This window comes from Mustela erminea, chromosome 12, assembly GCF_009829155.1.
Source record: "Mustela erminea isolate mMusErm1 chromosome 12, mMusErm1.Pri, whole genome shotgun sequence".
NCBI lineage: Eukaryota > Metazoa > Chordata > Mammalia > Carnivora > Mustelidae > Mustela > Mustela erminea.
Window position 1 is genome coordinate 80540651 of NC_045625.1, and position 16993 is coordinate 80557643.

Below are 16993 nucleotides of genomic sequence, written 5' to 3' on the forward strand. Positions count from 1 at the left end.
AGATGGACTGTGGATGTTACCTTTAAGATTTGATACTCCATTTAGATTTCTCCTACCTTTTCAGAGCATTGCCCGTGCCATGGCATCCAGAAGATAGTATCATGTAGAAGAATTGGCAAGGAGATCTGGGTTCTCTTCTCACCGGACACCAGTTAGATCTGTGGCCTTGTCAAGTCATGTCTCTGGACCAGTTTCCTCACTAGAAATGAAGAGATGGAACTGATTGATTGATAATTATCTCTTATGTTTCTAATGTAATGAAAATCTCAACCCCATTCCTTTGTAAAGACTCATACCGATTTTTAACCTGGGCTAGAATAGCCTCAAGTTAACTTATTTTGATAGTTCTCTTTTGTGCATACCAGCATGGTAGAACTTGGATGGTAATACTAATCCTGGGGAAATGGTTGGCAGTGTACATAACTCCTACTATATCTTCAAGTACATAAGACAGTGTAAGAACTTCAATTAATTGGTTTATAATCTATACACTTTTCCAGACTTCTGACTGACTTCAATTTACCACTTCTGTGTCCTACCTAAGAATGTATTCCAGTAGTTTTTCATGGTGATTTCTATAAATATTAGGTATTACTCAGTTTAAGAAAGCTTGAAAGGTGAAAATAAATTTTTTTAAATTGCAAACTGCCATCAATTTCCTATAAATGGAAGGTTCTTGGTGCATTTAGACATTCTATATGACAAAAATAACTTTCTGAGAACAGGTACTATGGAAAGCCAGACAAACTCCAAAAATAAAACTTTTTAGATATGAAATAGCTTAATTCCTTCATTTTACAGATGAGGAAACAAACCCAAAGAAGAGTAACATTGTCAAGATCTACAATATAATTGTCATTAGTGGTACTTACTATTTTCATAAAATTTACCTGGACTAATACCAATGATCCTTTTGAATTATTAAAAAAACATACTTGCTCTCCAATATTAATAATGATTTTATTTTTTAAATGACTTAGATTTCTTCTTATCAGCCAATTATTCATTGCATACTAGGTAAGTTGTGCCTTTCACATTTATCAAATTAGTGATTTATATATTTAAAGTATTTTAACACTCATCCATTTTCGGTAGGCTCAGTAAGAGCTGTTTGGTTGTGTTAAAACAGTGAAGACTGTAGTCACATGAATAAACAGGTGTTTACTTATAATACTGAGAATAAGCCATTACATTGAAAAAAAGTATCAAAGCGGTTATACTAAATGGTGATGGGTGGGCTTTTAATTTGTGTCCTAATTTTATTTTTTTTAAAGATTTTACTTATTTGAAAAAGAGACCCCAAGATGGGGAGGCCAGAGGGACTCCCCTCAGGACCATGACCTGAACAGGAGGATAGTCACTTAACTGAGCCACCCAGGGCCCCCCTGTTGTCTTAATTTTAAACAGGCATTATGGTTAAATACTACGGTAACATGTTATATTCTAATGATGATGTACATGCCAAGTGTGCAATAACCGAAAAAGGAACTACACAGGATACCTGGTGTTGTGTTTTGAGTTATGCAGGATGCAGAGAGAAGACATTGGTCTGCTACACGTCTAAGAGATTATGCATCTGACTGACTAGTTGAATGAGTGATACCAAGGAAGGAAGCAAATACCTCAAGCCTGGAAATGACCCACTAGACATTAGGTTAAAAAAAAAAAAAAAAAAAACCGGAAGCAAAGCGTAGAGTCTTTATAAATGTCACTGAGCTAAAAGCTGTTAAAGTTGTTCTTCCATTAGAAACCAAGTGGATGAAATTATTTTGCTCTTTATCTGTAGGACATGTACTAAATTGGCATAATACCACTTTAACATGGAAGAAGAGTATGCCTCTAATGAAATCCTTATTAGAGAACTATATTAAAATCATGGGGGAAATGGTATTTTTCTTTCTATTTTTTTGAAATACTTATTTCACAGAGAAAGAGTGAACACAAGCAGAGGGAATGGTAGAGGGAGAAGCGATCTCCCACCTGAGCAGAGAACCCAATGTGGGACTTGATCCCAGAACCCTGGGATCAGCCAACTGAGGTGAAGGCAGAAGCTCAACCAACTGAGCCACACCCAGGTGCCCCGGAAAAATGCTATTTTTAAGTGATTTGTGATATTTTGTATGCACATTCCTCTCCCCTCCCCAAAGTTTCTGCTTAAGATAGTGTATTGAACTGAGGTAAGAAGGGTAATAGGGTAGGTCTATGGATATAGGAGTGTCTGAATTTTAAAATGTTAAATGTACTGCCCTGTTCCAAATTATTCAAAGTATGGTGGATTCATGGACTAAAAATCGAGACTTCTAATTAGCATTTTTATCATATAAATACTACTCAGATGAAAACAGTTTTGAATTCTGTAGATATATCCAAGTTTAAAGCTGGCATAATCCAGAGGTCATCTAGAGCTTCATGAGAGAGATTTTGCTGTTTTTTCCCCCCAGCTCTTCTAAGTCTGGAAGTTTGGGCTCCAGGCCATCTAAGTCCACCATAAGAAATTAGATTGGGCATGTAGGAGAGAGACCCAAGAAAGTGGCTTATAGATCTCTGAATACATGTGATGCTATTAAAAATGATAATTAAATTTTCTGAAGTATCTAATACAATCCCAATTAGAAAATGTAAATATAAACTTATACCTCTGTAAAATTGAATGCTCATGGGATAAAAGAATGATTATATTGAGGTATTAGGATTATAGGTGAATTTTTTTCCTTTCTTAGACATCCTCTACATTGCTATGTTGTTTTTGTAATTAGAAAAGAAGGAAAAAAGAAAACTTGTTCTTATTTCCACTGTCCAAAATTGGCTGTTTTTTTAAAGTCTGGTCTTCTGAAACCAGGATCTCAGGGTAAATCACAGAGAAGTAACTCCCAATTTAGCCTGGCTGTCAAAGTGACAAAAGCCAAAAAGGATTCCTCGTACTTGGATGATGAGTTTTTTGTGGGTTTTTTGGGGAGATTGGAGAGGGTGGTTGATAGGGAATATAACATTGTATAATAGTATCTAAAACATTATCTCATGGAGTACCAAGTCTAATAAGTTTATTTTCTAGGCAATCCCCATACACTAGGTCTGTTAATGTTCCACACCCAACAATGCATTGTTAACAATTACCACTTTACCATCTGTGGTTGTTTCCTCATGTTGTTACAGCTTTGCTCACGTTCACCTCTGGTGCTGTTGTTGGCAATTACACATAAATTGCACTTCTATATATGTTACAGGCCCAATAGTAGGTTACAGTTGGCCTTTAACACAAGTATGAACTATAGAAGTCTATATGTAGATCTGTATGCAGATATTTGCAATGAATACAGTACAATAACATTATTTTACTTATGATTTTATTTACCATTGGTTTCTTAATTTTTGCTTAATTTATTTGAGAGCGAGAGAGCACACAAGCAAGGGGAACAGCAGAGGGAGAAGGGATCCTGGTGCAGGGTCCCATCCCCAGGGCTTATGACCTAAGCTGAAGTCAGATGCTTAACCAACTGAGCAACACACAGGTGCCCCTTATTTAACAAATTTCCTAATAACCTTTTCATTTCTAGCTTACTTTACTGTAAATATGTAAGGTATATGTACTACCTATAAAATATATGTTAATCAACTTACTTGGTAAGGTTTTGGTTAATAGCAGGTTGTTAAATTTTGGGGGAGTCAAAAGTTATAAGGGGATATTTGTGTAGGGGGGCAGTACCCCAACCCCATGATGTATATGGGTGAACTGTATATACATAATTTACAAAATTACTTTTTAATTCATTTAAGAAAAGAAGTGGGAAAAATATGCATTTATGTAATGGTGTTCTCTGGTCCTGTGGATTTGTGTTACTGTCTGACATCACTTGCTTTCACTCTGAAGAACTTCCTAGAATATCTTGTAAGATGAGTTGGCCTGACAACAAATTCTTTCAGTTTCTGTTTACCTGGGAAAGTCTTTATTTCACTTTCATTTTTTTAAGAATATGTTTGCTGGATATCACAGTCTTGGCTGATAGTTTTTGTTTGTTTGTTTGTTTTTTACCAATTTGAATATTTTCCCACTGCTTTCTGGCTTCCATTGTTCCTGCTGAGAAGTCAGCTTTGGATCTTACTGGGCTTCCTTGTAAGTGATACTTTGTTTTTCTCCAGCTTTTCCCAAGATATTTTCCTTATGTTTGAATTTCAGCCTTTTTACTCTTCATTGGGCTTCCTGGGTGGCTTATTATTTTTCAATAAAGTTGGGATGTGTTTTGCCATTTTTCAAATATTATCATCTTTCTCTCCCAGTATTCTCAGTTCAAGGGCTGCAAGGATTATAAATTTGGTCATCTGCTCTTAATTACTGGGCCCCAGGCTGCTTTGCTTTTCAGGTTCCAGTGTTTGCTTTGTAGTTTTCTCTGTTGGCCTTTCACACTGTTGACTGCCACTGCTTGCTTCTGTGAGCTTATTTCTTCTACTCTAACTTGGTATTTCTCTGTTTCTACTCCATTATCTAGGAACCAGATATAACAACTACTTAAAGTATGTCTAAATAAAGAGCAACATGGCTCTGCTTTTGAAACTCTGAAAGACCATGCTCTGAGCTACAGTCTGACAGCCAAGACCAAGGCTACCCTACCCTGAGGTAAGCATGAGACCCTGCCTACCCAGGGGATTGGGTTCCATCTAGAAGATCTAGATTTCTAGGGCAGGCTGCTAGGAGCTTTTCTCTCTGGCAAATGTTACTGCTCTTCTATATTCTTATTTTAGAAAGTCATGAAGTTTCAAGAATCTGAGCAACATACCATTTTCTAATGTTGCCGAAGTTGAAAGTGGCTTCTAAATGATTAAGCACCAATCTGAGAAACTTGAGAGATCATGTGAAATGATAGTATGCACAGCCTTGAGCTTAGCACTAATAACCGTCATTGACCAAGGTGATGAGTTTGAAAGTGCTCCTCTTTAAAAGACATGCAGACCAAAAGGTACACAAGTACAAACCTCAAGGAATCTGGAATAGACTTTAGAGAATCGCTTCTCGGCCTTTTGGCTAAGATCAAGTGTGGAATAGACTTTAGAGTAACTTTGAAAATGAAGGAACAGGTAATCCATATCAGAAAAAAGCAGAATAGGTGGAAATAATGCAGTGTGCCTTAAGACTAACAGATTCTGGGACACCTGGGTGGCTCAGTGGGGTAAGCCTCTGCCTTTGGCTTAGGTTATGGTCTCAGTGTCCTGGGATCGAGCCCCAAGTCGGGTTCTCTGCTCAGCAGGGATCTGCTTCCTCCTCTCTCTCTGCCTTCCTCTCTGGCTACTTGTGATCTTTGTCAAATAAATAAAATAAAAATTAAAAATATAAAAATTTTATATAAAAATATAAAAAAAATTATATAAATAAATAAATACTAGATACGAGCCATAATGGTGGGAGTATGACCAGGAGTTAGTCTTGACTTTCCAGCACTCCTTAAGCCTTTGTTTATATCGCATTTGGTCTTTGCATTTTTGTGCTTAAGAACTGAAGAGAAATAAGCAAAAAACAATGATTAAAATAATATAAAAGGGAGCTTGGTAAGAAAGCCTAACAATAGCTAGTGGCAGCAGCAGCCTTTCAGGGCCTTCCCATTGTTTCCCAGAAAATACCTACTTGAAGCTCCATTCCAAGAAGATGGAACGAGACACAAGAGATGTTGAACTATGTGCTCTTCTAATTCTACCAGTTCTAGATAGTTCTCTAAACAGTGTCATACATAATATTGTACAAAAAGAAGGCTTTTCAAATTATAGATCTGCCCTCCAGGACACTGTCTGCTACTTTATCTGTTAGGTTGAGAAAGTGAAGGGCAGAGAATGTGCCTTTCCCTCTTTATGTATCTTTATCCTTACCTTACCTTGGTCACTGAAAGCTTCCCGACACTTAAGGGAAAAAATTTTCCAAAGGGGTAGGACTTTTCTTCATAATTCAAAGCTGTGACTATATTTTCCTTTTGTAGCTTCAATTTACTAGGGGAAAAAACTAACAAATTAACAGTACAAGTGGAGGGTATGTAGCTCTTACAATCTTAAACCTACTAATTAATGTCTTAGAGCCAGAGTTTCATTTTCTTTTTTTTTTTTTTAAGATTTTATTTATTTGACAGAAAGAGATTACAAAAAGGCAAGAGAGGCAAGCAGGAGAGAGAGGAGGAAGCAGCCTCACCACAGAGCAGAGAGCCCGATGTGGGGCTTGATCCCAGGACACTGGAATCATGACCTGAGCTGAAGGCAGACGATGAATGACTGAACCACCCAGGCGTCCCAAGGGAATTTTTATTCTTGATAATGTGCCAATTTAACTAGCAAATTTGCAGAAAACTTGATTCCGTGCAAATCTATGAATGCTAACCCATTTCTTACTTGGGCCATATTTATATGACTGGTAGAATCTAAAGCAACCAGAAACCAGAAGTTCCATCTGACGTGCCTTAAAATGTTGGTCAGACCGGGAAAGCAGCAACAGCTGGATGAACCACTGCAAATGCAAGCAAATGCACCTTTTGTCTTGTCCAACTCGGCCTTGCTCCCTTAGTGCTTTGGCTCCAAATGTGTGCTATTGTCCCTAAACATACTGCCTTTGTGTTCTTAGTTTTGAGAGTTAAACTGGAAAGACAGGAGGCAGGACAAACAAATAACACTGGGACAGCTGAAATGAAAATCTCATGGTTTCAGAAAAGACTTGGTCTGCAGTATTAAATCCTTAGTGCTCATTTTTACTAAAATTACATTTTAAAATCCTGAAAACATTCTTTCCATCACAGTGCTTCTCCACTAGTAAAAGAATTATTTACATTTAATTTGTTAGAGGTTTGATGTTTAACTGTTCAAACTTAAATACTAGCATAAAAAATAAACAATAAGATTTCATCCTTTTTATCGATTTAAAAAAGTAAATCCTCTAATTTCTTAACATAATATCAGATTTGCCTTTATAATGAAACAAAACCGTGACCTACAAGAAGGTATATCTTGACCAAGTTATTGTCATGATCTGTTTTTTACTTTCTCATTATAATGTGTTATGAACAAACTCACTCCTTTGCTTTATCCAAACATCAATGGAAAAATTCTTAAAAATAGTCATTCAACCCGGAAGAAAGAATCCCATTAAAAGGGTTGTCCACAGGCACCTGGATGGCTCAATCCTTAGGCGTCTACGTTCAGCGCAGGTCATGATCCCGGGGGTTTTCCCAGTACTCCAGTGGTGCCTTCACTGAAATAAGCTCATCTTGCCAGACTCAGAGAAGGGTTGAGGAGGAACACTTTGGTTTAAATCAGTTACAGAAAAAAATGTTCCTTCTACTGCAGAATATGACGTAAAATGTGTATAAATGAACAAATTATAATTGACTTAAATTTCATCTATATCTGATTTGTCTTTTCTGATTATAACTATTTTTTATTTAAGTTATAATCTGTTTTAGGTCATATGGTTCTGAGGAAAAGGTTTTTTTAGACTGGGGTCCAAAAATGTTCCCATCTCTTCCATTTTCCTACTTCATGCCTGTCCCACCAAAAGATGTTCTACAAATACCCAAAATAAGGAAAACTGGAACTTAGAATACAACTTAGTATGAGAAAACAAGTACTTTTAAATTTATGAGTTCTCTTCATGGAGGAGATGAAACGGACATCTTGCTTTTCCATCTGCACGATGCTGCATACATCGAAGGACCATCTGATAATCCTATGAGATGATATATGTGAAAGGGCTCTTAAAATTGTAATACTATATTTAATTCTAACTATTAATTTTTTATTAGGAAAAATGAGTATGATGACTGTGTATAAAATATTTCATTGATGCCTCCAATGAGGTGCTCTTGGTGCCCCACTTACATTCCCTCACTCATAACCACTTCATACACCCAGGCCCGCTTTCCACCTGACAGCACTTGTATTTCTTTCCTTGAGGGCTTTCTCTTGCTATTGAGCCAGCTTTGCTGTCCAACCAGCTGGAAGTATACAGAATAACATTCACTGGGAGCGGGGCACCTGGGTGGTTCAGTCATTAAGTGTCTGCCTTAGGCTCAGGTCTTGATCCCAGGGTCCTGGATTAAGCCCCGCATCTGGCTCCCTGCTCAGTGGGAAGCCTGCTTCTCCCTCTCCTACTCCCCCTGCTGTATTCCCTCTCTCACTATCTCTCTCTCTGTGTCAAATAAATAAAATCGTTAAAAAAAAAAAATTACCTTCTTAGCTGTGTGATTTGATGCAATGCTTTCTAAATCTCGGTGTCCTCATCTATAAGTAGTTGCGATAGAACACTTATCCAACTTAATTTATAGGTCTTAACAATGATCTAATTAGATAATACATTTAAAAGAATCAGATATGTAGACAGACATTCACAGAGATATTGTTACTGTAATTATTAATCAAGGAAAGCTTCAAGGCAGCAGTTGAAATTGTGATAAATGAAGAAAGCAAGCATTTCAGGCCTGAGGCAGGTGGTTGGTTACAGGAGTAATGCTTTGGATTGGCTAGCTCGCTTTATTTTTTAAAAGATTTTATTTATTTATATGAGAGAATGAGCTCCAGAGAACACGAGTTGAGGGAGGGGCAGGAGGAGAGGGAGAAGTAGACTCCCTGCTGAACAGGGAGGCTGATTGGTGCGTGGGGGGGCGGGGGGGGATTAATCCCAGCACCCTGGGATCAAGACCTGACCTGAAGGTGGACACTTAACCGACTCAGCCACCCCTGACTGGGTAGCTTTAAAACAAAGAATATGTTTACAGAACAGAGAAACATAATGTCTAGTACTTTAAAGATTATATATAGTTTCCTCCTTGTCTGAAGAGTAGGGTTCTAGGTGATAGACCACGGAAATCCCATGTTGCTATAGAAGAGGTACAGGAGGAGAAAAGAGAGATTAGCTAGATTACATTAGAAATTGCCTAGAAGACAAGGACCAAAAAGGCAGGAAACCCTTGGAGAGCAATGTGGTTTCCGGTCTCGGTTCTTACCACTGTTTACCTCTCCATACAGGTCTGTGGGTTGGCAGTGGCTAAGCATGAAGGTCTTTTGGTGGCAGTCAATCTTAATGGACCATAACATAGCTAAGATTGATCCAGTGTTCTCATGGCACAATCTGTGGAATTTCTAGTCACCTTCCAATGTATCTGTGAATTCCTGGGAGATTATGCTCTTTAGTGACCACTCTGGCTCTACACTCCTGTTTCTGTGGAATTAATTCAGTTGTGGATGGTCTGTCTTCCGTGTACCAAGTCTCTGTTTTGTATCTTAATGACTCATAGATAGAATTCAACCTATTTCCTTGATTTACGCACACACACACGCAACCCACATACACACACGCATACAATCCCATGAAGCAGTTGCACATATGTCAGATTTTATTTACGGTTTGGAGTGGTGAGGGATTTAGAACTTTTTTTTTTAATATTTTATTTATTTGAGAGACAAAGATCACAAGCAGGCAGAGAGGCAGGCAGAGAGAGAGGGGGAAGCAGGCTCCCTGCCGAGCAGAGAGTCCGATGTGGGGCTCGATCCCAGGGTCCTGGGATCATGACCTGAGCCGAAGGCAGAGACTTAACCCACTGAGCCACCCAGGCGCCCCTGAGGGGATTTAGAACATAAAAAAATTAATTCTTGGTATTAGATAGCCCCGTTTGTAAAAGGGCCCTTAGCCATTTTTCTACCATGTTCAAGCAGTGGCTCATGCCTCCAAATTTCTAATCCTATCAAGGATTAGAAAATTTTAGCATTCTTTTTACTGCCTTTTCGACAGGGATCTCTTACCTCAGGGTCTCACATTCTACCCTACAATAGCACCTCCTGGTATGTTTTTAAAAACATAATTTCCCGGGGCACCTGGGTGGCTCAGTTGTTAAGCAGCTGCCTTCAGCTCAGGTCATGATCTCAGGTCCTGAGATTTAGCCCCGCATCAGGCTCCCTGCTCAGTGGGAAGCCTGCTTCTCCCTCTCCCATTCCCCGTGCTTGTGTTCCCTCTCTAACTCTCTATGAAATAAATAAATAAAATCTTAAAAAAAAATAAAAAACATACTTTTCCAAAATGTGGCAGGTACGTCTCTGAACTCCCTCTAAGAGAATGTGCTGGTGATGCACAGACCACAGGTAGCTTCTGCCAAGCCTTTCTCTCCACTGTGGCCTTCACACGGAGGCTGCAAGCTGCCCCTAGCCCGTGACCACAAGATGAGCATCTCAGAGTGGTCATTCTTGACTTACATGGGATTTCTCTACAGGACTTCCTGGAACTTTACTCAAGGACTCCTCATTGACCTGTCCAGGACTTTCTCAGAACTCTGGTGCTCATCCTGCAAATTCTTCCTCTAGTCTTCTCTTACCATCATCAGATATTCATAACCTAAAGGTCCCTCATCTACTCCTCCCTTCTCTTCTTTATCCTTCACATCTTTATCCCCCCAAAATCTATTGCACATGTAATTCCATCTGCTTCTTGGAAGATCTGAACTGAAATACTCCCTAAAAATCACGATGCCAGCATTTAAGATCATCATTTTTAACCAATCTGCTCCACAAAGTATAATTGTGGAATGTCTTTGCTGATAATATTGGATATTTTATAAATTGCATCTATTTGTATGTAACAAGTATGCATTTCTCCATGACAGCCAGATTAAACTTGGTTAAGGCCCAATCACTAAAATCAAATAATAGTCCTAGAACCCACTCCTCTATCGTAGGCTAAATAAGGAAGGCCTGATTCCCAGTCTGTGTTTGTTTCAGAAATCACTTCTTGGTCCTTTCAAAGGCTAGTGGTGGTTCTAAAGCCTCTTCTCTAGTGGTGCCCCATTATTACAAACTGCTGGAGTCCTACAGCTAAAGCACTTAGTGCCTGGCCCATATAAAACATCCCTATAATCTTTCCCATATGCAACCTATAAACTGAGTCTTCTCAACCTATAAACCTGTCAATTCTTCTCTCAGTGTTTAAGAACATATCCATCTTTTTTTTTTTTAAGATTTTATTTATTTATTTGACAGAGATCACAAGTAGGCAGAGAGGCAAGCAGAGAGAGAGGAAGGGAAACAGGCTCCCTGCTGAGCAGAGAGCCCGATGTGGGGCTCGATCCCAGGACCCTGAGACCATGACCTGAGCCGAAGGCAGAGGCTTAACCCACTGAGCCACCCAGGCGCCCCCATATCCATCTTCTGACATGGAATCATTCTCTACTTTTGAAGTCTTCTTCCTTAATTTTCTCCCCTAATGAATCTTTTGAAAACAAAGACCTACTTGGCTGACCTCAATGATAAGCCCATCAATGACACCAAGACTTACAGAAATCAGCCTGCTACCTACATTTTCTCTGTTATATCTCCTTGAAGGTGGACATTTAGGGGGTAAAAAATTGATAATATCATAGCTTTGAGTCCCATGAAGCCCCTCCTGGTATAAATCTCTTTTTCTAACCATTTGGTAGTTGTTTATTCTTAGTAGTTTTGCCACAGTTGGGCAGAGGAAGAATTAGTAAACAATGGAGACTATTACATCCAAAAAACACCTTAAATAGTTCACTGCTTCCAACTTTACAGATGAACAAGTGCTGATCCACAGTGGTCAGATATTAGTCCGCTTACATACAGTCACTGCTAAAGCAGCAACTCAGTTTAAGAGTCCTGGCTCAGGGGCACCTGAGTGGCTCAGTGGGTTAAAGCCTCTGCCTTCGGCTCAGGTCATGATCCCGGGGTCCTGGGATCGAGCCCTGCATCGGGCTCTCTTCCCCCTCCTCTCTCTGCCTGTCTCTCTGCCTACTAGTGATCTCTGTCTGTCAAATAAATAAATAAAATCTTTAAAAAAAAAGAGTCCTGGCTCAAAGGTGGAGAGATGTAAGCAGAAAGGAAATAGAGTTATACAGACTTGGTTTTGTACCTTGTTCTCTAGGAAAATTTGGACCTGTTGCTTATGTAATTGGTGTCTTTTTTCCCATCTTTAAACTGTGCATTCTAATAAATACCTTACAGAGCTGGTGGGAGGATAAAATAACATAAGAAATGTGATGACAGTGATGTGCCAGTAAATGCTTAACAACCAGCTCTTGGAATTGATGGAGGAACCATGATTTGTGGCATTTTATCATGTTCATGGTATAAATATTCCTCCTGTTGTCAATTTCAAGCTTCCAACAGTTTAAAAATGGCTGGCAGGATTCCTAAAAACTTAACAATCGCCTCTTACAAGCACATACGAACTGGCACAGACTGGCTCCAGCATACCACTGAATATAAAACACTTGGCATGGAGTAGATACTCCATAAATACTAGTTGCCCTCTCATCTTCACAAGGCACAGGTTCTTTTTACCATGCCATGTAACTGTTGTTTTATGAACACTATCTCTTTGAACTTCCCAAGAAATGAGTTTTTGTTGTAATCTGTGTAAATAAAATGAACTCTCTTGGGGGGAGATGCCTGCATAACATCTCACTACTTTTGAGGATATATGGGAAGTGTTCCAACAGTAGACAGTGTGTAAAGTGCCCAGAATTCACTTTGCAGGATTCTTGTGACTTCCCAAAGAAATAGGTTGACATTGTACAGACCAGCCAAAACAGAGATAAATTTAAAGCCCATAATGCAGAAGAGAAATAATGATTTTAAGTAAGAAGATTTCAAATAACATGATTTCAGGTAAGACACCTTGAACTGTTTGACATGAATACCTCTACATAGCTTACTCCAGGATGAGTATGAAGAAGTGATTTTATTTGGATTTTTTTTTTTTAAGATTTTATTTATTTATTTGCCAGAGACAGAGGGAGAGAGAGCGAGCGAGCACAGGCAGACAAAGAGGCAGGCAGAGGCAGAGGGAGAAGCAGGCTCCCTGCCGAGCAAGGAGCCCGATGTGGGACTCGATCCCAGGACCCTAGGATCATGACCCAAGCCAAATGCAGGTGCTTAACCCACTGAGCCACCCAGGCGTCCCTGGAGAGACGGAGAGATCACAAGTGGGCAGAGAGGCAGGCAGAGAGATGAGGGGGAAGCAGACTCCTTGCGGAGCAGAGAGCCCGATGCAGGGCTCAATGCCAGGACCCTGGAATCATGACCTGAGCCAAAGGCAGACACTTAACTTAGCCACCCCGGTACCCCGGGAGAGAAAATCTAAAGCAGACCCTTCACTGAGTGTGGAGCCCAACACAAGGCTCAATCACACGACCCTGATCTGAGGTGAAATTAAGAGTCAGATGCTTAACAGATTATGCCACCCAGGTGCCCCTGTCAAAGCATTTTTTATGATAGCTGCTTCTTAAATCCTTGTCGGATGATTCCAACACCTGTAAAATCTTGTTACGGTGTCTCTTGATTGTCTCTTCTCATTGAAGTTGGAGATTTTCTGGTTGCTGATGTAAGTGATTTTCAGCTGTATCTTGGACTTTTTTTTTACATTTATTTGTTTATTTTAGAGAGAGAGAGAGCATGAGTGTGAGGGAGAGAGAATCTCAAGCAGACCCCACGCCCAGTGCAGAGCCCATCTTGAGACTTGATCTCACAACCCTGACATCACGACCTGAACCGAAACCAAGAGTTGGTCACTCCACTAACTGTGCCACCCAGATGCCCCATATCTTGGACGTTTTTGCTATTATGTTATGAGATTCTGGATCATCTTCTGTTTTAGCAGGTATCTTATGACACCACAGCACTGGAGGAAAGGTGGTGATGCTTAATTACTACTGGGTGGTAGGGAAGTTCAGATTCCCCACTTGGCCTCCACTGAACCTTGATATGGGAAGCAGAAGAGTATCTCTTTGTTGCTGGGTGGAGGTGGGAGTTCAGGATCTCCACTAGGGCCTCTGCTGACACTGCAGGGGGCTGGGGAGCCTAGTTACCACTGGTAGAAGTCCTAACCTCCCCACTCAGCCCTCGGATACCACCCTGGCAGGGAGAGGTGCCTCCTTACCACTGGGTGGGGATAGAACTCCCGGCTTCCCTCATGGTCTTTACTGACAACATGGGGCAGATGTTGGGGTGATCTCATTATTACCAGGTGTGGATAAAAACTCTGACTCCCCTGTCAGCCTTCTTGACACCACCCAGGGGGAAGGCAGAAAAGTGCCTTGATAGAGGGCAAGTGCAAACATTGAGGCTCTATACTCACATTTTTTCCATGGCGTTTGGCTGGAGTAGAGCAGGTACTGTCGGAAAGTTACCTGTTTCGCCAGGCTGCCCCTTTCCTCATCCTGTAGCTAGAGAGAGCTGATTTTTCTTGGGGCCTTTTATTTTTCCCCTTTGGTCTGCATCTGTTGGCTTCTCCAGCACCCAATTTGGGCTATATGAGTGAGGAAGAAAACCTTCGTCACCATGCTTCTTGGGTCCTGCGATTCCTAGCAGGCCTGCCTCCTCTCTATCTTTTAGAACCTTCTTTATCATCAATATCCAGGGTCTTTAGCTGTACTTAGCTAGAGGAGTAGGGAGATGTGTGTCTACTCCATTTTATCCCAGCAGGCACCTGTGGTTCTGCTGTCACTGCAAAGGTACCACAAGGCATTGGTTCCACAAAGAAAAATGGACATTCAAGCCCATCTGCTTTCTACTGCTAATGCTCGCCACCCCTAAGTTTCAGTCCATTTAGGTGGATGGAAAGGGTTTTAGCTCCATGCCTACGCAACATAGCTTACCCTCTCCAGCGTCAGTGTAGCAGGAAGCAAGTAAGTAAGGCAATTCTGGTGCCAGAAATCTAAATTTCCCAAGTGATAGGGTATTTGCCTCTGGCTTGGGAAGTAAGGTCTATTAGTTGTACTTGTCAGAGAACAGACCTGCGGAAGATCAAGTCTCTGTTCTCTATCATGGAGGCTTCATCTGCTTTCACGCCATTTTGAGAGCTTAATTGACTCTTTATCTCTTGCTGATAAATTCTGCATTGGGTTAAGAGAAGGAACCATCACTTTTGTACATTTCAAATGTAGTCTCTAAAAACCAACACAAGCACTCCAAGACTTTAAATCCTTTCTGTTGGCACACGTTTCAAATGGACATGGGAGCTGCCACTTAAGGAAGTGCAGTTTGTACACTGCACAAAGGCACCCAACCAATGGGACAAAAAGGAGCTCAGATCCAGCCCCGGCTCTGCTTGCCAAAACATGTACCCACAGGGCTGCATCACCCAGAGGGGGTGCCTTTTTCAAATTTGCACAAAGGCTCCCTATAAGCACTCAGCTGGGCTCTGAACCTAACAATAGCAGTATTGCAGCATCTCCAAAGAAATACGCTCTTGTATTCTATAAACTCATTATACTTGAATATTCAATTGATACTCATGCATAATTTATATCATCACTTCAAAATAATTTATTTTCAGATTTTCAGGCCCATTAAAATGAGCTCGGAATTGTCTGAGATGGAACACACTGCAAATTTTGGCCAAGGTCAAACTGGCTTTTTAAAAGGATGTTCCATCATTATCCCCCTGGGCCTGCACCTTCCCATCAGTCAGGGTTGTTAATGATCAGGTGCTGTGCAGATAGGCTAGGCTTCCTGATAATGCACAATTCCCTGCCCCTTAACTGTGAACAAAACCTTCTCCTGCTGCCCTACTGTGTGACAGATGAGTATGTCCTTTCAGGCAATACAAACTTTTTGCCTTCTTGGAATGGCCACATCACTGATTAAATCTGGATACTGAAGGCTACAACAGGTCACTAGGGAGTTGTGAGAAAAGGGCCATTTGTCTCCATAGTCATCCAGTGGGCAATTAGCGGATACATCTCTACTCAGAATAAAAGCTTTAATTTCCTTGGATCAAATAAACTTTAAAAAATAAGCCATTGGTCCTAGTCTCACCGAGTGGTGATTTAGATGTAAACATTTGGCTCACATCAAGACAAATAAGAAGAGAACACCGAATCACACCCTATTTTTTTTTTTTAGATTTTATTTATTTATTTGACAGAGAGAAAGAGATCACAAGTAGGCAGAGCGGGAGGCAGAGATAGAGGGGGGAAGCTGGCTCCCCACTGAGCAGAGAGCCCAATGCAGGACTCTGAGCCGACAGCAGAGGCTTTAACCCACTGAGCCACCCAGGTGCCCCTTGAGGAATCTTCGTACTGTTTTCCACAGTGGCTATACCAGTTTCCATTCCCACCAACAACGCATGGGGGTTCCTTTTTCTCCACATCTTGTCAATTCTTGTTGTCGTTTTTAATATTTTATTTACTTCTTTGACAGAGAGTGAGAGAGAGAACACAAGCAGGGGGAGTGGGAGAGGGAGAATCAGGCTTCCTGCCAAGCAGGCCCCTGGGATCACAACCTGAGCAGAAGGCAGACACTTAACGACTGAGCCACCCAGGTGCCCCAGTTCTTGTTTCTTGCGTTTTTTATTTTAGCCATTTTGACAGGTGTGAGGTAATCTCTCATTGTGGTTTTGATTTTCATTTCCCTGATGATAAGTGATGTTGGACATCTTTTCATGTATCTGTTGGCCATATCTATGTCTTTGGCAAAATGTCTATCCAAGTTCTTTGCCTACTTTTTCATCAGATTGTTTTTTGTGTGTGTATTGAGTTGTAATAAGTTCTCTGTATAGTTTGGATATTAACCTCTTTCAGATGTATTATTTGCAAATATCTTCTTCTGTTCAGTAGGTTTTCTTGATTGTTTTCTTTGCTATGCAGAAGCTTTTTTTCATTAAGTAATCTCCACACCCAACATGGGGGCTCAAACTCATGACCCTGAGATTAAGAGTTGCACATCCACCAACTGAGCCAGCCAGGTACCCCTGTGCAATAGCTTCTTACTTTTATTTTTTTACAGTTAAAAAAAATATTTTAATTATAGTGTAGTTAATATACAGTGTTAAATTAGTTTCAAGTATATACTGTAGTGATTCATCACTTCCATACAAGGCCCAGGGCTCCTCACAAATGCACTTAATCCCCATGGACTAGTTCACTCATTCCCCGCCCACCTCTACTCTGGTAACAGTGTTTGTTCCCAGTAGTTAAGCATGTTTCTTGGCTTGTTTCTCTCTCTCTTTTGTTTTCCTTTGCTTGTT

General features: G+C 40.4%; 1 protein-coding gene and 1 long non-coding RNA gene across 3 annotated transcripts in view; both read left to right on the forward strand.

The window, feature by feature from the left end:
• ABHD17B (abhydrolase domain containing 17B, depalmitoylase) overlaps positions 1–645 on the forward strand; it is a 54254-nt gene extending 53609 nt beyond the window's left edge. For both annotated transcript variants that reach the window (XM_032306759.1, XM_032306760.1), the window contains exon 5: positions 65–645. In XM_032306759.1, coding sequence (XP_032162650.1) covers positions 65–97 — 33 coding nt within the window. In that variant the 3' untranslated portion in view covers positions 98–645. The remainder of the gene's footprint in view (positions 1–64) is intronic.
• Positions 646–2080: 1435 nt separating this feature from the next.
• LOC116570118 overlaps positions 2081–16993 on the forward strand; it is a 29818-nt gene continuing 14905 nt past the window's right edge. Inside the window, exon 1 of the long non-coding RNA XR_004277289.1 lies at positions 2081–4612. This is a non-coding gene — a long non-coding RNA (uncharacterized LOC116570118). The remainder of the gene's footprint in view (positions 4613–16993) is intronic.